This window comes from Neofelis nebulosa, chromosome 3, assembly GCF_028018385.1.
Source record: "Neofelis nebulosa isolate mNeoNeb1 chromosome 3, mNeoNeb1.pri, whole genome shotgun sequence".
NCBI classification, from domain to species: Eukaryota; Metazoa; Chordata; class Mammalia; order Carnivora; family Felidae; genus Neofelis; species Neofelis nebulosa.
The window spans coordinates 133,967,108-133,989,213 of record NC_080784.1 but is presented as its reverse complement, the minus strand read 5'-3'; the positions used below and the strand labels follow the sequence as shown (position 1 = coordinate 133,989,213).

The following is a 22,106-nucleotide window of genomic DNA, read 5'->3' as shown; positions in this document are numbered from 1 at the left end:
CCATACTGCCTGTCTTTAAAATGGTTAGTGGGACCCACAACACGAACATGCAGATGTTAGTGGGAAGGCTGGGTGTGTTTTTCACTCCACTGTCTTCCCTGATGTCTCACTTAGAACCTAGTAGATGTATAATAAATATTTTTAGATGAATGAATTCAGTCATCACTAGGGCCATGGATGTTCACCTCTACTTAGACTACTCAAACAAGGTCCCCAGAATAAGTACAAATTTACCAGGTGCCTACCTCAGGAATAGCATTCCTGGCAGTCAGGGAAGTGTATACTGAGGCCCAGTGTGTGAAACAATACAACTGACCCGAGAATATCACAGTAGTTCTGCAGGGTTGGGAGAAGGTTGTGAGGCTTGAGGATATGACAGATAATGAACAAAGAGGTAAGAGGGGTGTGTGTTACCAAGATTGTTTATAAAATAGGTATGTGCCCTCTAAGTACTGAACCATGTAGTATGAGTCTGGCTTAATGGGTTTTTTGTTTGTTTTGTTTTTTGATTTTTGGGGTTTTTTGGTAATGTTTATTTTTGAGAGAGAGAGACAGAGCATGAGCAGGGTGGGGCAGAGAGAGAGACACAGAATCTGAAGCAGGCTCCAGGCTCTGAACACTGTGGTCAGCAAAGAGCCCAAAGCAGGGCTCGAACTCATAAGCCATGATGAGATCCTGATCTGAGCTGAGGTTGGATGCTCAACTGATGAGCCACCCAGGCACCCCTGGCATAGTGTTTTGATATAAAAATACACTTGATCTTAGCCAAAAGGCCGAGAAGCGATGTTTTCATATAAAAATAGATAATTACAAGAATTTATATATTTAGAGATACCATTTAGCTAATATCATAATTGAATGATTAAGAGTTTGGGCTTTGGAGTCAGAAAGATCCAGAAGAGATTCCCACTTAGCTCTGTGACCTTGAGCAAATAACAGATTTCTTGCCTGTAAAATAGGGTCAATAATATCATGTATGTTCTAGAAAAAAATAAGGATTAAGTGACGTAATTAACATATGTAAGTCACTCAGCATAACATCTGACAAATAAGTACTCTGTAAATACTAGCATAGCTTTTGAGTGGGTTTTGAAACAAATTATTTCTGTTATCTGATGCACATCACATAAACATTCAGAATTGCATTTGAATTTTTGCTGAACACTTGTGTTCTGAATTGGGGAAGTGGTAAGGATGTCAGAAGGGCTAGAAACTAGAGTTTGTAGTGGAGGGAGTTTGTGATGAGACAGGTAGTCATATGAGAAGATAGTTGGAAACCATGTTGGTTTTTGTTGTTGGGATTATTGCTTTTTGTTTAGGGTTTCTATTTTTGTTTTTCTTTGGTGTTCTTAAACATTCTTTTTCTTAAAAAAAATGAGGGGGCAGAATGTAGTATTTATTATTGGGAGGGCTGCCTGTTCTGAATTCCTTGTTTATCTAGTATTCCTTGTTGATCTAGTGTAATTCTTACACACGTGATTTCTTCTTGACCTCCTTCATGTTTCATAGCAATAGAGTGGGGATAATGCTCATCACCTACCTTGGGTATCTGGGAGGCTAGGTGAGATGGGATGTAAATGTGGATTTTAGGACTGAATGATCATTCCAGTTGGAATGAAACTCCAGGTTCTAGATTTTCTTTTATTACAAGTTGCATCCTGCTATGTTTTGAGTGTCTTTTTCCTAATACTTTTTGACCGCAGATAACTACATGTCTCAAGGATAATCTGCTCAAAAATCTTCCGTTTCATTCTCCACACCAAGAAGCTTTAGAAATTTTCTTCCTTCTTCCTGAGTGTCCCATGATGCATGATTATAACAACTGGGAGAGCCTGGTGGTTCCGTTTGCAGAGGCTGTTTGTGCCATGAGTAACCAGTCTTTAGGGGTTCTGGGTAAGACTGAAGATTTCACGTTTGAAAATACTTTCACCATCCTTTCCATGGAAACACATGCCTGCTAAAGTTATAGCCAAACTTAGATACTTGTAAATATGTTCATGGTTTTTAGTTCATACTGTTAGCATATTGTAAAGATGCTGTAGTAATTATTATAGTCATTCAAAATAGATTGTTTTAGTACCTTTTAAGAGTTTTGGTAATGGTACATGTGTGGTTTGGGCATGAGGTCCTTTGTCCCCAACTTTTCATTATGAAAAATTTCATACATACAAGTTGAAAGAATAGTGCAGTGAATACTCATATATCCTTTACCTCGGAGTCAACGACAGTTAATTTATTGCCATGTATGTTTCTCTCTTTATGTGAAGAATACATTTTATTTTTGCCGAGGTACTTGAAAGTAAGTTGGAGACATCATGACATTTTACCTATAATATTTCAGCATGCGTCTCCTGAGAACATGAGATCCTACCTTACCCCATCATTATCACACCTAATAAAATTAGCCATAATTCCTTAATATCTAGGTCATATTCAAATTTCTGCACCTGTCCCAAAAGCATTTTACAGCCTTTGTTTTGAGTCTTAAGTCACTTGTCCTATTGAACACCCCACATCTAGATTTGTCTGATTATTTCTACCTTTTTCTGTATCTCCAGTACACTGGCTGTTAGATCTAGGGTCTTGGTTAGATTTAATGAGGTTTTTGAAACAAACAGTGCATTCAGCCCAAGGAAGTCCATTCTTATGTTTTATTAAACATAGGTAAGTAAGTGATAACAAGCTAGTTTTAAGTTTCTTGGATTTTTTTTACAATGCTGAGAGGTATGTGTGTGTTTCCTTAAAATAAGCTTCTTGGGCCAACAACGGGCTTGAACTCCTGCCCCTGTGATTGAGTCACATACTCTACCAATTGAGCCAGCCAGGCGCTCCTAGAGATGTTTTTTTGGTTGTTGTTGGTTTTTTTAAATTTTTTAAAAATGTTTTTGAGACAGAGAGCAAGCGGGGAGGGGCAGAGAGAGAGAGGGAGAGAGAGAATCCCAAGCATGCCCTGACACGGGGCACAATGTCATGGTTGGGGAATCGAGCCTCACATTGGGCTTTGCACTAGCAGCATAGAGTCTGCTTTGGATTATCTGTCTCCCTCTCTCTCTGCCCCTCCTCCATGTGTGATCTCTCTCAAAAATAAACATTAAAAAAAAAAAAAGATGTAAAAACTCATACTGGTTGTGAGAAAGGAGTTGTGTAATTGTGAATAATTCTTAAATCTGGTTTTAAGACAGCATGCTATTATATCTGGGCAAAAAAAAAAAATGACTAATCTTGTTGGGTTTTTTCCCCACGAATTAATTAGATCATGATTTTGTTACATTTGAGGGATTTTTTTTTCTAGGTTGTTAAATTCTTAAAATTTCATTGCACTTGTAGTTACTGAAAAGTATTACAAATGAGTTTTTGTAACTGATACATACAACAGTGTTCCATCAGTTTGGGAAACTACTGACCACTTTTTTACCTGTAAGAATCCATGAGAAATTACATGCTAAAAAGTACTTACCTTTGTGTCCCTCAGAGGAGTACTGGGCATCTCTGCAGGAACCTGCTTTCAGCAGGCTGGTCCAGATGTTTAAAGGAGCCATCACTGCTCAACTGCATTACTGGACTGAAAGCTCCGAGGACAACTGTCACGTTAAGGCTCTCCTAGAAATGCTGAGAAAGCTGTACAGGGTAAGGGTTCTTTTAGACATTGATAGATTTTTATTTTGCAGTAAAAATTCCGTTGGTTTCAGCTGGCCTGAATCTTAAGCAGACTCCTGAAACATGGTGTTTATATTACTGTTTAAAATTTTGTTTTCTGTGAGTTAAGTCCTGCATATACAGGAGTATATTTATTATTTGAAGTAATAAAACAGATGTTAGTGTAACTGCTGCCCATGTTAAAAAAGAAAACATTTGGGGCGCCTGGGTGGCTCAGTCGGTTAAGCGTCCGACTTCGGCTCAGGTCATGATCTCGCGGTTCGTGAGTTCAAGCCCCGCGTCAGGCTCTGTGCTGATGGCTCAGAGCCTGGAGCCTGTTTCAGATTCTGTGTCTCCCTCTCTCTCTGCCCCTCCCCCGTTCATGCTGTGTCTCTCTCTGTCTCAAAAATAAATAAACGTTAAAAAAAAAAAAGAAAAAAAGAAAACATTTTCAGTACTTTAGAAATGTCTGTGTATCTTACACCTCCACACCTGGAGATTTGTACCTCCAAAATCCTGGATTTTGGGTTAATCATTCCCTTTATGGTTTTAGTACCGTATATGTCTTGAGAGACTATGTCGTTTAATTTTGCTATTTTTGAAATGTATCTGAGTGAAATGTACACTTACTGCATAACATTTTGCTTTGTAGATTTATCCCAATTAGTATTTATGGATGCATTTCATTTTCACTCCTACATTGTGGTCCATAGCGTGAATCTTAGCATAATTATCCATTCCAGAATTAAGGGAGATATGTAATGGTCACAGTTTTGGGGGGAGGGGTGCTTCTTCAATGAGAAAAGATGCTGCTGTATATATTTTCATACACATACCTTGGCATTCATGGGTCAAAGTTTGGTTTGTACACTCCATACCTAGTTTTGGCATTGATAGGTTGTAGGATATGTATGTGTTCTTTATTGATAGTGACAAACTGTCTTCCAAAATGGTTGGACTAATTTAAATCCTTTCCAAGTCACGATGAGAGTACCTGTTGCTCCAAGTCTGGTTTTAAAATTTAGAAAGTATTTTCAGTATTAAATGATATCAAATTATGATTTTAACTCTAGTTCCCTGGTTCTAATGCATTAGAGCATGTTGTCATGTTTATAATTGCAATATTTGTTTCTTGTGTCAAAGGTCTGTGTGACTTTCATTCAGTTTAAATGTATTTGACTTTTTTTTTTTTTATTGATTATAGGGGTTCTTTTTATGTTGTAAATCAGTCCTTTGTCAATTGTATGTGTTGCAAATGTCATATCCCAGTTTGTAGCTTGGCTTTTCACTTTGTGGTGTTTTCTTTTTTTTATCAACCCCCATTCTTAATCTTTTTTTAAATGTTTGTTTATTTTGAGAGAGAGAGCATGTGCATGTGGAGGGGCGGTGGGGAGAAAGAGAGGGAGAGAGTCTCAAGCAGGCTACGCACTGTCAGCACAGAGCCCGATGTGGGGCTCACTCTCATGAAAAGTGAGATCATGACCTGAGCCGAAATCAAGAGTCAGACACTTAACCAACTGAGCCACCCAGGCACCCCAACCACATTCTTAATTTTAATACAGATAAATTTGATAATTTAGTCTTTTATAGTTTTTATTTTTACTCTTTGTGTCTTGTTCTAAGCTTTTTTTTTCTTCCAAGTTTTTAAATTATTACCATAAATCAGGAGGTCTTTTTGGAAAGGACCAGAGAGTAGTAAGTATTTTAGACTTTGTTAGGCATATCTGTTATAGCTACAACTATTACACTCTGTGGTAACATCATGAAAGCAGCCATAGGCAATACAAAAATGAATGCGTGGGGGACCTCTGGGTGGCTCAGTAGTTTGAGCATCCAATTTCGGATCAGGTCATGATCTCAGTTTGTGAGTTTGAGCCCCGTGTCAGGCTCTGTGCTGACAGTTCAGAGTCTTGAGCCTGCTTCGAATTCTGTGTCTCTGTCTCTCTCTGCCCCTCCCCTGCTTACTCTTTGTCTCTTTCTCTCTCTCAAAAATAAATAAACGTCAAAAAAATTATTTAAAAAAATTTAAAAAGAATGGGTGAGGCTGTGTTCCAATAAGATTTTGGCCTGAAAGCTGCTCTAGATAGTCTTGTAACAGAAGTGACAGTTGGAGCCTGAGGGAGAGGTTAAGCAGAGTCCCATATAACTATGTCTAATATTTAAAAGGTTAGAAACCTAGCCAAAAAACTGGAATAAATATACTCTGAAATAAAATATTCTCTACCCACCCACCTTGATAAATAAACTTTCCTAATGACTGGGGAGGATTTAAATTTAGAAATCTTGGACTCCTTATGGAGTTTTTCACTGAAAGGTGGAGGTTCAAGGCAGATGCCTCCATATGTCTTCTTCTTTTCCTCCCTTGGTTTTGTCCCACACTGGAGGTATCATGTACCTACGTGTGGCCATATGTCCACAACTCATATGTCTGCATTCCGTCCCTGCCTCCATGACAGCTGCACCTTAGCCACCTTTGGAGCACCAGAACCTAGGACTGTGCTCACCTGTAATACAGTCTACTCTCGAGAAACCATGCAGGGGAAGAGGCCTGTGCATGTAGTCAGGGCCCCTTGCTCTGCAGACTTCTTATCTTAGTTTTACTTTTTTGAGAAAGGGATTGGCTGGAGCAAGGCCAGGGCAAGGACCTATAAGTCATGGATCCAGAGCAGAAAGCCACTCATATCCAGGTCTGAAGGGAGTATTAATTTTGGCTTTGCCTTTCACAATTTGGTGTTTGATCCAATTGGAAATTTATGTTAAATTTATATTTTATTATTTTCCATATGAAGATAATTACCAAGCATCCCTTACTGAAATCCTTTCCTTTCCCTGCTGATAGGCAATGCACACAAACAAACAAAAATCTTACTGGGAATTTGATTGGAATTGCATTGAATCTATATTTCACTTTGGGGAGAATTGATCTCTTTACTATTATGAATTTTCATGGTGTCTGTTTCTTCCACTTATTAGATAGTCTTTAAAGTCTTTCAAAAAAATTGTGTTATTTTACTATGAAAGTCTTGGATATGTTTAGTTAAATCTGTTTCACTATATTTAGTTTTTTTAGATTTTATAGATGGTATCTTTTAAAAATTATATTATCTGTTGGTTTGTAGGGATGCATTAGTTTTTGAATATTTTTTTATAGCCAGCAAATTTGATTAATTTTCACATTCTTATCTAGTAATTTACCTGTAGGTTCTTTTGTATTTCCTGTGCATGCAATCATGTATTTGAGAAAAACACTTTTTTTTCTTTCTAATTCACATACATTTTATTTTTTTCCTTTGCCATGTTGCATTGGCTAAGCCTTTGTGTACCTTGGTACAGTCCCTGTTGAATAGAACTGTTGGTCATAATAGGTTCTTACTTATTTGTGATTTTATTTATTTTTAAGTATTTTATTAAAGCAATTTTTTTGTATATGTTTATTTATTTTGGAGAGAGAGAGAGACCACATAAGTGGGGGAGGAGGAGCAGAAAGAAAGGGGGACAGAGCATCCAAAGCAGGCTCTGTACTGACAGCAAAGAGCCCAATGTGGGGCTCAAAACCACGAACTGTGAGATCATGACCTGAGCCAAAGTTGGACGCTTAATGACTGAGCCATCCGGGTGCCCCTAAGTATTTTAAGTTATCTCTGTGTCCAGCGTGAGGCTTGAACCCCAAGATAAAGAGTCACATGCTCCACTGACTGAGCCAGCCAGGTGCCCCTTGTTTGTGATTTTAAAGGAAAAATTTGAATATCACTATTAAATAGAATGTTTAGGGCTTTTGAAAATAACCTATCAAGGATGTTCTTAAATTGTTACCATTTTAAATCCAAACAAATGTTGACTTCCTCCCTTCCTACTGAAATTCCAGTTTATATGTTAGACCATCTCACTCTGTCTTCCATGTCTCTTAACCTTTCTGTCCTATTTTCTGTCTCTGATTGCATCCCATTCTGGATGATTTGATTTCTTCAGCCATATCTTTCCATGAATTCTCTTTTCAGTAATTTTGCCTGCTAATAAAACTGCCCTTTGAGTTTTTATTTCAAGTAATTCGTGTTTTTCACTTGCAGAAGTTTTTCACTTAAAGAATTGTTTTTTTGAAACTTTTTATTCTTGGTCATTATTTATGGTATCTTCATCTTGCCTTTATTTTCAGGCTTCCATTTTTCCTTAATTAAATCTATAGAAGTTATACCTTTGGTATGTGAAGTCTTTACAGGCCAGCTTTGTCCTCTCTTGCTTCTGTTGAATCTTCCTTATAGCGCCTTCGTTATTGTGTGTTTTATGACTCTGTGTGTGTGTGTGTGTGTGTGTGTGTGTGTGTGTGTATTCATGTTCATGTTCCTTGGAACATTATCTTTTGGAATTCTTTGAGAGCTGTTTGTCCAGGGAGAATTCGCTTCTGCCAGGAGACACCACTTTGGTTTGGTACTACTTTCTTTCTTTTTTTTCTTTTCTTTTCTTTTTTTTTTTTTTTTTTAAAGTAATCTCTATACCCAGTGCAGGGCTTGAACCCACAACCTTGAGATCAAGAGTCGCACACTCCACTGACTGCACCAGCCAGGCACCCCTTGACATGTTTTTTAAATGCATTTAGTTTCACCACTTAAATTTAAACTTTTGGTTTCTCTTGGAAACCAAAATTTAAACTTTTAAATTTAAACTTTTGGTTTCTCTTGGAAAACTAAAGCATTTAGGAAAAGGGGTCTGATACTGTTATTGTATTTTTCAGGTGAGACATGAATTCTGCAATTTGGTAGTCTCCTCTATACCTTACTGTCTTACAGTCAGCAGGCCTCATTTGTTAAGACACCATCAAGATCCTGTAGGCATTACATCTGTGATGCCTAGTTTAATCCAATCCCCGTTCAATAAATCAATACAGTTGGGCCCAAAGAAGTGAAAAGAGTTGCCCAAGTAACTTAAAAACAACTTAACCACTTGGCAGTTTGGTACTACTTTAAATTAAATTCTTGATTTGAAGCTCTTTAGATCTCTAGGTATGGTGTGAATGCAGTGTGCGAATTTTCAGGAAAGTCCTTTTGTGAGTGCAAATGCTGTGGGTGATATTTTTTCCACAGCTTGGCACCGTTTTAACTAGCTGCAGTTCACTTCATGGGCTTGAGTCAAGGTGTGGGGGTGGGTTGATGTAGGAATGGAGGAAAGAGCCTGTTCATTTCTAGTTTACCCTCACTGTGATGGTTTAGCCCTTTTGGATCCCAGATTTATGAGGTGGTGTTCTATTATTGGCTCTATAATTTGAACAGTCTGGGTTTTGTCTCCTCTCTCCAAAGCCCCAGCCATCGCAAACCGAAGTTCAGGTCACCAGTTCTGGCAAATGTTTTCAAGGCAAATGCCACCTTCACTTTGTTTTTGATGTGATTATTTCATATTTACTTACAGTATTAGTGTTGAATTAAAAATATTTGTTCACACTTTCTCCTGTATTTCTGGTTGTTTTCAGTGAATCAAAGTAGCTAATCTGTCATACTGCTAAACAAAAAGTATTCTGCCACACTGCTAAAAAGCAGTGCCTATCCTTGGCTATCTTTAGAAGTTTTATACAAAAGAGAAAGATTAGTAAAAGAAAATAATTTGGGTTTTGAAAAGTTGAGAAATTTATTGAAGAGCTCAGGGAAAATGTATTCTAATGAGCTTTTTTCACTTAAAAAAGAGAATCCTGGGCATGTGGGTGGCTCAGTCGATTAAGTGTCCGACTTCGGCTCAGGTCATGATCTCACAGCTCATGGGTTTGAGCCCTGCATCGGGCTCTGTACTGACAGCTCAGAGTCTGGAGCCTGCTTTGGATTCTGTATCTCTGTCTCTCTCTGCCCCTTCCCTGCTCACGCTCTGTCTCTCTCTTTTTCAAAAGTAAACATTAAAAAAATTTTTTTAAATGCTGATAAATACTGAACAACAAAAGAAATCGTCAAGGGATCTTGCTTTATCCTTTTGACTCTGACAGTGACATCAGATTGTCACTACCCACCCCCCCCCCTCAAAAGGGAGACTGCAAGAAACCACAAGGATAAAGCAGTCACTTTTTCCATAATTGGGGATGTTAAGGCTGTTGACTGTGGAAGGCTGAGATCAGCAGGATCCAGAGAACCGTATTCACGGTTCAAACAGCTTCACAATGCTTTCGGTGTTGGTACTGGGAGGCTTGGATCATTTGGGGTCTGGGCCAGGATCAGTAAGAATATTCCAGGTGAATGGTCTTAGCTTACACAGCTAAGAGGGGCTTTTAGAAGACCTGTTGAGAATTAGTCATTTAGGCTAGGACTGTGTCCAACCAGGTCACTTGACATGATGGTCACTCATGTCGAAAGCATCTAGTGTCATTATGAGTGACTTCACTGACTGATGGTTAGCACTATTCCAGGTTCCCATGTACATGTCAAAATAAATAACTCTGGTCATCTTAAGGGATGGAAGGCTGCAAAATTCCCCTATGTGTTTAGGAGGGGAATGATCCACATATGCCTTGCCAGAGGGGAACATCTGTAAATGGTATGCTGTTAAGCTGTGAAGAATATGGCCTAAAATTGGGCCTCAAGACTACTTTGGATTCATACTGCAGTGTATTTTTCTTTGGACCTAAAATTCTTTACAACCTTTCTATGAATTAAAAGTAAGTAGGAGTTATCGTATCATCAATTTCTGCTATTATAGGTATTCTTCATGTTCCTGAAAATGTGGGGCTTTGTCAGTGGAGGAATTGGATAGAACTTTATTCTGCTCATTGAAAAACTATGTAATTTATTTATTCTGCTAATATAATTAATAGCCCTAAAGCAAAATTGTCTTCATTTATAAAACTTTTTCACGGGCCGTATTTTATTTAAGGTAAACCAGGCTAAATGTCAACTGCCCGAAAATATTTTCAAAATAAACGAACTTACACAATGGCTTGATTTTTATGGGGATGCATATAGAAGGTCTTCTTGGAGAGTGAACAACTTGGTAAGTATGGCATGTTTCTTTTTTACTTTTATTTTTATTTTTTTTAAGATATAATTTTTTTTAAAGTTATCTATACCTAGTGTGGGACTCGAACTCACAACCCTCAGATCGAGTCACAGGCTCCACTGACTGAGCCAGCCAGGTGCCACAAGTATGGCACGTTTAAAGGAGGAAAGTTGACCATCATTGAGTTAATATAGGTATTTGTGCTATAACATTGTGCATGAGTTTCCAAATATCCTTGTATTCTGCAGAATTGCTCAGTAGGAATAACGGGACTTATAGGAAAAGCAAGACAGACCCCTCAAAACCAATGCAGTTTTGTAGAACCTTAATGGAAAAGTGGTTGCTACCTTAAATCACGTGGCGCAGCCACAGGCAGGCAGCTTGTGGAGAGTGCCAGAAGAGTATGAATTGCACAAGACAAAAGGGTGGGATTCTATCCACGCTCCTAAATAGAGGACTGGTGATGTGGAGCTCACATAGATGCGAGTGGGGCTCTGCCTGTAGGTAAAGGGCAGTGTGCCTCATCAGGAGCCAGCAGGACAGGGCTGCAGCCTTGTCGGTTGCTCCAGGTAGAAATACTTCTTTTTTATTTTCTTAAAATAAAGCTAATGAGCTGTTGCTGCCAGTTCAACAGCTGACCTGAGGTTTTCTCCTCTCTGAAGGCTGTAATTGTGCTGCTAGCACAGACTGGCAGAAATCCTGTATGAGCTCCTCAGCTATCCACATTATATCATTCCCCTGTTTACTAAATGCATCTGAACTAATTTGCATTTCAGAAGTGCAGATTGTAGCAGAACATATTCTTTGGGAAAACGTCTGGAGTTTATAATTAATTGCTAAATTAAATGAGTGCTGATAATACTAGGTTTATATACCTTTCATTGATACATACAAAACATTTTCATAGAATTTTATGTATTTAAGTACTGCCGACCAGCAATTTGAATTGCTTTGGCTGTAAGAACTGAGACCACAAACTACCAGGGGCTTAAGGTTGTGAGCTAAGGTATAAGATTTCTCTGTCCTTTGATTTGTCAGAATTCTCGTCATTTCTATTTTTAGGACACTTCAGTAGACACTCCGTATCCTGTCATATTCAGTCATTTTCCGTTTATCTTTAATATTTTGTCGAAAATCAAACTACTATATGCAGATTCACTTTTAAAAATACAGGTATGTATGTCTTTGTCTTTGTCTTTATTAAATTAAATGATAAATGCCTTCATAAGTATACAGTATTTTGGGGGTTGATAAGGGAGCTACCCACTGGTAAGACCAACGGTTGTAACATTCATGGAGCTTAGACTACTAAAGATGGCAAGAAAGACGGTCATCATTTGGATTGGCTTGGCCTTGAGGCACATTAAGGCCTCAGTAGTGAAGGGTAGTGGATGGGCAGCTGACCTAATTTGTAGGGCTTTTACTTGAGGTTGGAGCCTGTCTATAGGTCTTCTGAATGGGACTTAGAGAGGCATAGCAGACTTGGGTTTGATTGGGATTAGCACCAGTATTTAAGGAGGCCCAGTCTAATAATAGTAATAGTAATAATAATAATAATAAAAACATAGCAGTAGGAATACAGGTGACAGGATTCTTGAAATGCAGACACACATAAATGGATGATACTCTGATGATACCATGATAAAGGTTTGTAAAAATATCCCCTTTTCAATGAACTATCATCAGGTGAGTTGGTTCTGTTTGTCAGCATATCTGGAAAAGTGATTTTGAATTTAAAACTGGACAATTGAAAATGCCTAGGGAGGGGAGCCTGGGTGGTTCAGTCGGTTAAGTATCTGACTCTTGATATTAGCTCAGGTCATGATCTCACGGTTTGTGAGAAGGAACCCCTCATTGTGTTCTGTGCTGATAGCATGGAGTCTGCTTGGGATCCTCTCTCACCCTCTCTCTCTATCACTCCCCCACTTGTGTGCGCACTCTGTCTCAAAATAAATATTAAAATAACAATTTTTACATATTAAAAATATTTAAAAAAGAAAACGCTTAGGGAAGTTTAAGTGCTCAAGAGCTTTAGTTCTTATCACTTTTATATATGCATCCGTGTATGTATATATGAGTAATATTTAAATGTATGTTGTACAAGTAGATACTTCTACATAATGAAGTTAACCATTATAAAACAAAATAGGAAATTGATTTATGAGTATGACCATTAATGAACTATTTAACAGGAAAATGAAAGGAAAAAGATACAAGAACTTTTTTTTTCATTTTTTCAACTCTTGTAGCTGTTCTCTCCTAATTTTTATTTATTTTTATTTTTTTAAGAAAGAGTGAGAGTGTGAACAAGGGAGAGGGACAGAGGGAGAGAGAGAAAGAGAGAGAATATTAAGCAGACTCCATGCTCAGCACCAGTGTGGGGCTCCATCCCACGACCCTGGGATCAGGTTTGACCTGAGCCAAAATCAACAGTTGAGCTCAACCGACTGGGCCACCTAGGGTGCCCCTCTCCTAATTTTAAACAGGCCTCCAGTAATAATTTTATGGAACTGACATTTGATTGTTGTTTTGTCAAGAGCCTTAGACTTTAATGATCTCAAATTGCCATTTGGTCAGATAGTCTTTGTGTGTGTGTGTGTGTGTCTTGTCTCTCTTGCTGTCTCCTATATAACTTCTTAGATCATCTTTAAAATCTCTTGTTGGGTTTTCCTCTGAGATTAGGATGACTTCAGAGAGGTCTGTCATACCTGAACTTTTCCTGCAGCATGCTTGCTTGCTTTCTTTTTCTATTTTTTTTTTAAATCTTATTTTAGAGAGCGCACCAGCATGGGAGAGGGACAGAGGGAGAGCGAGAGAACCCTGAACAGCCTCCATGCTGAGCACATAGCCTGACACGGGGCTTGATCCCACAACCCTGGGATCATGACCTGAGCCGACATTAGTTGGGCGCTCAGTCGACTGAGACACCCTGGTGCCCCACCTGCTTTCTTTCTAAGCTACTGAGATTCTTTTCCAAGTGAGAATGTTCTGTTTAGCATACTGCTTTAGTATCTGCTAATTCTTCTCTTAGCCTAATCATGGTAATTAGCTTTGGTAACCTGAAGTATTAATAATTGTGTTTGCAGGATAAAGTGGACCAATAGAGCCCACAGTTGGTCACTTCCCTGCTGACCCTGGTTGGCTCCACAAAGCTTTTCATTCCTTTGGTGTCTCTTCTGCTTACTGAGCGTGAATACTGAATGTATAGCTTCTCTCCAGTGGCATATGTAAACAAAGCTCTTTTCATAAATGTTTGTGATGTGCACTCATGATAAATTGAACCAGTTTATTCCCGTTTGTAAATTCCTACTTAGAGCAAATGGTGAAATGAAGTGAAACATTGGTTTTCCTAGGAGAAAAAATTTAGAGCTTGTATGCGGTTGGCCGGAGTTGTGGAACACGGAAGGTCTGAATTATCTTTGTTGCCTACATTCAATCTGACAGTCAGAAGGAATCACTTGATTGAGGATGTTTTGAGTCACCTAAATCAGTTTGAGAATGAAGATCTGAGGAGGGAGTTAATGGTAAAGTATAATTCTCAATATTTTTGCTGCAGAGAGAAGGAAGATCTAAAAAGATGTAACTGTGGTTCTTCCAGAGAAGAAATTACTTTATTTTTATTTTTATTAATAAACTCCTTTACAAAGGAGCTCCTAAAGGGCTTCCCTGACCAGGGGTCCTTGAATCTTCAGTCTCTCAGAGATGACAGCTGGAGTTAGAAGCTTATAGTTGGGAACTTGCTTTGCCAGACAAGACCAGGTTATTGAGCTTGTCCTGAACTTTGCCTTTGGGCCACTTCTTCTTTTTGGCCTTGCCCCATATTTGTTCACTGGGTCTTTGTCTTTTTTTGGCTGGCTTTCCAGCATCTTTCTTCTTGTTATCTTTGGGCAGCTGTGAGGAAAAGGGGGAATGCAGCCAGGTCACAAGGCAGCCCCACGCTCCCCCTGTCACTGCACTTCCCACCCCACCCTCCCAACCCCCCCGCCTCGCCTGAGAGGAACTGCTTCTACATATTCTCCACATAGATCGTTAAAAAAAAATCTAAGACTTATTATGCGAATTTTACCTGTGCCAGCCAGCCAGCCAGTCCACAGAATTATATAAGTTCCACTTTTATATTTCATCCATTTTATTTATTTATTTTTAAAATATTTTTATTTAATTTTGAGACAGAGAGAGACAGAGCATGAGCAGGGGAGGGGCAGAGAGAGAGGGAGACACAGAATCTGAAGCAGGCTCCAGGCTCCAAGCTGTCAGCACAGAGCCCAACACGGGGCTTGAACCCACAGACCGTGAGATCATGACCTGAGCTGAAGTCAGACGCTAAACCGACTGAGCCACCCAGGCGCCCCATATTTCATACATTTAAAAAACTTAGGTAACATTTGATGAGCAGCGACCACTTTCCAGACTGTGTGAGGCATTTTGTATGTTATCCTATTTAATCTTTCCGAGAATCTTAGGAGAAAACAGAGGCTTTGTGACATTAAGGAGCTTGTCCACAGGAGGGAGCAGAGGACTTGATACCTGGCCTTACACAGATTTTAAATAACTCACTGAGGTTTTGAAACTTGGATCTCTAGAAAATGGAAGAGACATTCATCCAAACAAACCAGTAAAAGCTGTGGGTGAAGTGCCAGTGGAATATCCTGACAGAAATGTTAAGCAGGCCTTCAGATAGGAGTGTGTGTCAGTCAGGAGAGAAGATAGGATGAGAGTGGATTTGAAGGTTAAATGCCTGTAAGTGATATGTGAAGTTTTAAAGAGAAATCAAACATCCAGGGAAAGAGCAAAAAGAACAGAAATAGCACAGAACCACAGGCATTTCTGGTGTTAAAGCAGCAGGAAAAAGAAGAGAGAAGTAAAAACCCAATTAATGCTTTTTAAGAGAAAGCAAGGGAGAAGAGGGTATGAAGAAAGAAGAGGTGATCAGTAGGGTAAAATGAGTTCATAAAATCAAGGAGAGGAGACATGAGAACAAGTCCCTGGAATAGGGGGTTCACAGGTTCCAGGTCCTCTTGGAGAGAGCATTTAAGCAGAGAAATAGGTTTGGAAGCTGGTGTACACAATTCTCCAGAATTTAGCAACCGTAGAAGCCAGGATTGTCTATATTGAAGACGGGGAATGTTGAGATTTTTCTTCTTCTTTTAAGAATAAGAGAGACCTTACCACATTTGTACACCAAAGTGAGGGATTCCAAGAAGGAAAGGCAGGAATGAGCGAGTAATCGGAGAAGTAAAGGAGGGTTATGACAGAATCATCCTAGGGAAGAATTGGTGTCAACAGGTGCCTTCTCAGGGAGTAAACAACCAAGCCAATAAATACTTTATGTGTGCTCTGGTTTTTCAGTTTTTTGAAAATTTTTTTATTTCTTTGTTTTTTTCATTATGCTCAAGATACTTTATTATATAATGATGCCCATTGAGGTGAGATTAGTAGCTAAAGAAGGCTGGCTCTGAGACTTGACAGACCCAGGATTAAATGGAGGCTGCACTTCTTAGCCGTGTGTCACGTTGGGGAAGTTATTTAAATTCTTGAAGCTTTAACTCTCAACAATAGCCAAATTATGGAAAGAGCCTAAATGCCCATCAACTGATGAATGGATAAAGAAATTGTGGTTTATATACACAATGGAATACTACGTGGCAGTGAGAAAGAACGAAATATGGCCCTTTGTAGCAACGTGGATGGAACTGGAGAGTGTGATGCTAAGTGAAATAAGCCATACAGAGAAAGGCAGATACCATATGGTTTCACTCTTATGTGGATCCTGAGAAACTTAACAGAAACCCATGGGGGAGGGGAAGGAAAAAAAAAAAAAGAGGTTAGAGTGGGAGAGAGCCAAAGAATAAGAGACTGTTAAAAACTGAGAACAAACTGAGGGTTGGTGGAGGGTGGGAGGGAGGGGAGGGTGGGTGATGGGTAGTGAGGAGGGCACCTTTTGGGATGAGCACTGGGTGTTGTATGGAAACCAATTTGACAATAAATTTCATATATTGAAAAAAAAAAGTACCAAGAGGAAAAATAAATAAATAAATAAATAAATAAATTCATTCTTGAAGCTTTATCACCTCATAGAATTAATGGGAAGATTAAATATGGTAATACCATGTTATTTACCAAATACTTGGGTCTACAGATCATGTTCACTGTAGCTTTTTTTTTTTTTTTAAGTTTTACAAAGCAGTCTCTGTACCAATAAGAGGCTTAAACTCAGGACCCCAAGATCAAGAGTCACAATCTCTTCCAGCTGAACAGTCGGAAACCCCTTACTGTAACTATTATTAAATGAGCTTTAATGCATAGCAATACAGAGCCCTGGAAGTGATGTGTTACTTGTTCTGTTTCCTCAGGTTTCATTTAGTGGAGAAATTGGGCTTGACTCTGGAGGAGTCAAGGTAGAATTTTTCCACTGTCTGTTTGAGGAGATGACCCGTCCAGAATATGGGATGTTCACATATCCTGAGGAGGCTTCCTACATGTGGTTTCCTGTCAGCGTAAGTCTTCTCCTCTTTGCTTATGGTTATCATGACAGTAAATGCATGTCACATACCATTGAAAATTAGGTTGTCTAGACTGTTTCGTTTTAGGAGAGGAATTACTGGTACATAGAATTATGGAGATAATCTTCAATTTTAATAAGGTGATGATTTTCTTTAAAATAGAGTCTCTTTTTCGCTGTGTTCCTATTTCTGCCTACACGGGAAAATTTAAGCAGTATTTGTTATTGACCATTTATAGAATGTATAGATAAAAAAGAACCCTTCCTTTCTCAGGCATTCTTTTTTTTTTTTTTTGTTCAGTTCTATTTTTCCCAATGAATTTGAAGGCAATGGCTGTGAAAAGAAATTGAGAAAACTTCAGTTTGTATAATTCTATTTCTGTTCCTGTGGCAGAGATTGAAATTGACTTAATGACTGTACATAAACTCTAAATATTCTTACAAGTTTTTTTTTTTTTTTTTTTTTTTTTTTTTTTTTAACATTTTTTATTTATTTTTGGGACAGAGAGAGACAGAGCATGAACGGGGGAGGGGCAGAGAGAGAGGGAGACACAGAATCGGAAACAGGCTCCAGGCTCCGAGCCATCAGCCCAGAGCCTGACGCGGGGCTCAAACTCACGGACCGCGAGATCGTGACCTGGCTGAAGTCGGACGCTTAACCGACTGCGCCACCCAGGCGCCCCTCTTACAAGTTTTTTTATTTTAATTTGTGATTTCATTTTGTGAAAGGGTGAAAAGGTGTACCTAATATAAAAATTTTGTTTTACTTGTAAAAATTATAACACATTAGGTTTTTGGTTTTTTGTTTTTTTCTCTTTGCAGCCTAAATTTGAGAAGAAGAGATATTTCTTCTTTGGGGTTCTGTGTGGACTTTCTCTATTCAATTTCAATGTTGCCAACATCCCTTTTCCACTGGCCCTGTTTAAGAAACTGTTGAACCAGGCACCATCACTGGAAGACTTAAAAGAACTTAGCCCTGTTTTGGGAAAGTAAGTAAACATAGTTCTTTTTCTAGAACTCCATATAATATATATTCAGATATAGGCATACCTTTTACTATTTTGTTGTGCTTCACAGTTAGTAGCATTTTTTTTTACAAATTGAAGGTTTGTGGCAACCCATGTCAAGGCATTTTTCCAACAGCATTTGCTGACTTTGTGTCTCTGTGTCACATTTTGGTAATGTTCGTAGTATTTAAAAATTTTCCATTATATTTGTTATGGTGATGTGTGATCAGTAACTAAAACTTGATGAGAACTCAGAGGATAGTTAAACTTTTATCAATAAAGTATTTTTAAATTAAGGTATGCACATTGTTTTTTTAGATATAATGCTATTGAATACTTAATAGAATACAGTATATGTGCAAACATAACTTTTATATGCACTGAGAAAACAAATAATCCTTTTGACTTACTCTGTTGGGATAATTACTTTATTATGGTGGTCTTGAACCAAACTACAGTATCTCCAAGGTGTTCCTGTAAATATTTAAAAACACACACTCTAATAGTATTTTCATGTTCAACATTGTAGGTACTTTTTTTTTTTTTTTTTTTTTTGAGACAGAGAGAGCAAGAGCAGGGAAGGGGCAGAGAGAAAGAGAGGGAGAGAGAACCCCAAGCAGGCTCCACACTGCACAGAACCCAGTGTGGGCTCAATCTCAGGACATTCCACTAGCTGAGCCACCCAGGCACCCCCATTGTAGATACTTTAAATCAGTTTTAATTTTGGAAAGAATTGTTGGATAATAATTGAACTTTCTAAAATGAAGACAAGTTGATTTTCCTCCTCTCCTCAGTGCTTGCATTAATCTTTGCACTTTACTTGTGTAGAAAGTCATGGACAGAGCATAAGTTATACCATGGTATGAAATCTGCAAGTGATGTTTATTTTAAATCTCATTTCATATCATCACCTTTAAAGTGAAAACTTATTTCTAAGCTAAAAAGCCAAGCTACCACCTCACAAAAAAATACTGGTAAGAGAAAGGGGTAATAGCCCTGCTGTATAAAGTGTTCCTATGAATCCATAAGAAAAATTGGCAAAGTATACAAGAAGACAACCCACACAAAAAAAATTTAGAATGGCTTAATCTCCCCAGTCATCCTAGAATACAGATTGAAATCAGAGGCTGATTTGTGCTTTAGACTGACAGATTGAAATACTGATGCTGTATAGTGTTTGTGAGGATTTGGGAAAAGGTTTGTTCTAATTTCAGGTATTAATAGCGGACATGTAAATTGGTGGTTCCTTTTCAGAGAACAGTATGGTAGCACTTAATCTGAATCAAAAATGTGTTTGCCTCTTTGACTTAGCAGTTGTACTTCTAGGCATTTTACTTTCAGAAATAATACAACCATGCAAGGATTTTTCCATACAAATGTGTATTGTATTACATAGTCCATAATGCGTGGAATACCTGAATGTTTTTCAGTAAAGGAATTCTGTATTTTTGACTTACTTATGCAATGGAATCCTATGTAGATTTTCAAAAGAATGAGAATAGTAGTATGGTCCTATTATTGTTAGTATCCCCATTTCACAGATGAGGAAACAAACAGACAGGTTAGGTAACTTGTCCCAGACTCCATAGTGACAAAACCGTGAAATTGAACATAGTCTGTCTCCAGCATCAAACTTTAAAAAAAATTTTTTTTTTAATATTTGTTATTTATTTTTGAGAGAGAGGGCACGCGGTCACAAGCCAGGGAGGGGCACAGAGAGAGGGAGAGAAGAATCCCCTCTGATGGCTCCATGCTATCAGAGCAGAGCCCGATGCAGGGCTCAAACTCATGAACTGTGAGATCATGACCTGAGCCAAAACGAAGAGTAGGACACTTAACCAATTGAGCCACTCAAGTGCTCCCGTCATCCAACTGTTAATCACTATACTAATTATACTATTGATAAGGAAAAAGTATCAAAAGCACAAGATTTGGAGAGGAGGAAATAAATGTATTATTTTTTCCTAGAACAATGAAAATGATGTAATAATACAAATGCCTAAGAAGACTTAATAATCTTAAAACACATCAACATTAATACATGTAAAATAAAGATCATTATATCGGTATGCATGTTTTTCACACTTTTAGGTCTAAAGACTTGAAAAGTATTGAAGACCCCAAAGAGCTTATCCTTATGTTGGTTGTATTTGTCAGTATTTACAGTATTAGAAATTAAAGGTGATAAATGTTTTAAATAGAGGACACATAAACATTCATTCTATTAGCTATCACATAATATAGCCTCTGGAAACTGCCTTCTGTACTTAAGACAGAATGTGAAAAAGGTGAGTAATATTTTGGTATGATTATGAAAATAGTTTTGACCTCATAGGTCACTTGTGAAGTCCTTAGAGATTTCCAGAAGTTTCTGGTCTGGGTCACACATGGAAAGCCACTGATCTTGGTATTCAGTGAAACTCCAGTTTTAATCTCAGCAGGCTTTCCATGAAATTTCACAAACTGATTATAAAATGTATATGGATGAGCAGAAGGCCAAGAACTGCTAGCAGAAAAAGGTGAATAGGGATAGGGAACTTGGCCTACCAGATATTAAGAATTTTTAGAAAGCTGTATTAGGACAGCACAGTAGGAGTGCAGGTCAGAAACTGACCCATGCACCTATGGAACTTGTTAGAGGTAGCATACCAGATTAATGGGAACAGGAGTATCGTCAGTTCAAGCATATGGGAAAAAAATGAGAGCTGATAACCTTATACCATGTACAAAAATCAACTTCGTGTGGATGAAGGACTTAAATATTAAATGCAAACATGTTGAAAATATGGACAGATCTCTTTCTCACCATTGCAGTTTTAATTAAGACATAAAAATAAAAAGTACTAACATTAAAGATTAATAGGTGTAACTTCAATAAGATGAAAGAATTTATCTGTTCTTCATGAGATCCCTTAACAAAAGGGGAAACGGCACCCTGCAAACTGGTATTTGTAACCCAGTTTGGGGGTGGTAGAAAATGGGATGGGGAGGTATCCCATATAAGTAGGTATAAGATATTAGCACTATTTTAGTTTTAGTTTTGGAGGCAGCTTCCTTGGTATTCACAAACAGTGTACTGTAGAGGAGACTTCCATCAGCATATCTTACCTACTACTGCTAGTCTCAGGGTTCATTGACAGTAATGTCTGAACTTTACATCCCTTATGCCTGCTACATTGGGTGCTTAATAAATGTTAGTTGAATGAATAAATGAGTGAATGAGCAAATATAATGAGATATACAACTTTAAAACTATGTGTGAGGTACCATAGGACAAGAGAGGTTGGAGACACAAAAAGACTGGCTGCTCTCCATCCTAATATAACCTATATTCACACAGATGCCTTTGAAACAGTTAAGGTGATCAAATTCATGTCTGTCTGAAGCTTGATGATATTGGGATATAGATGCAGAGAACATTCTGTGACCTTCTCATACCTCAGATTTCCTAAGTGATCCCTGATATTTAGAAAGAGGGTATTTATTCTGTAAGTGAAGTTCAAATTTTAAGTAAAGATAACACTGATTTGAATGAGTTTGGGTATCAGTTACATACATGATCAGTTCTGGGGCACCTGGGTGGCTCAGTAGTTTGGGCGTCTGGCTCTTGATTTCAGCTGAAGTCATGATCTCATGGTGGATCCGATCCCCACATTGGACTCTGTGCTGATGGTGGCGGAGCCTGCTTGAGATTTTCTGTCTCCCTCTTTCTCTGCCCCTTCCCTGCTCACATGTGCATGCTCTCTCTCTCAAAAATAAATAAACACTAAAAAAAAAATAAAAATAACTTTCTCTTAAAAAAATATATTATCAGTCTTCTAAATAGAAACCTACAATCACTGGGTAAAGGAAGTAAGGATGGAAGGAAGAGAACTTACAGAATTTCAATTACTCGTAAACTTCACACTTGTAGTTGGTGTCTGGCTATCAGTACACAGAGAAATGGGCAGTGTTAATTAACTAACTCCCTGACCTCCCACCTTCCGAATAGTCAT

At 38.2% G+C, this 22,106-nt stretch overlaps 1 protein-coding gene across 1 annotated transcript in view; it reads left to right on the top strand.

Moving 5' to 3' along the window:
- Positions 1-22,106, top strand: part of HERC5 (HECT and RLD domain containing E3 ubiquitin protein ligase 5) — a 46,495-nt gene that overhangs the window by 20,018 nt on the left and 4,371 nt on the right. Inside the window, exons 12-18 of the mRNA XM_058721934.1 lie at positions 1,704-1,893; positions 3,473-3,627; positions 10,480-10,596; positions 11,665-11,775; positions 13,956-14,126; positions 16,956-17,099; positions 17,927-18,093. Of these exons, the coding sequence (XP_058577917.1) occupies positions 1,704-1,893; positions 3,473-3,627; positions 10,480-10,596; positions 11,665-11,775; positions 13,956-14,126; positions 16,956-17,099; positions 17,927-18,093 (1,055 nt within the window). The remainder of the gene's footprint in view (positions 1-1,703; positions 1,894-3,472; positions 3,628-10,479; positions 10,597-11,664; positions 11,776-13,955; positions 14,127-16,955; positions 17,100-17,926; positions 18,094-22,106) is intronic.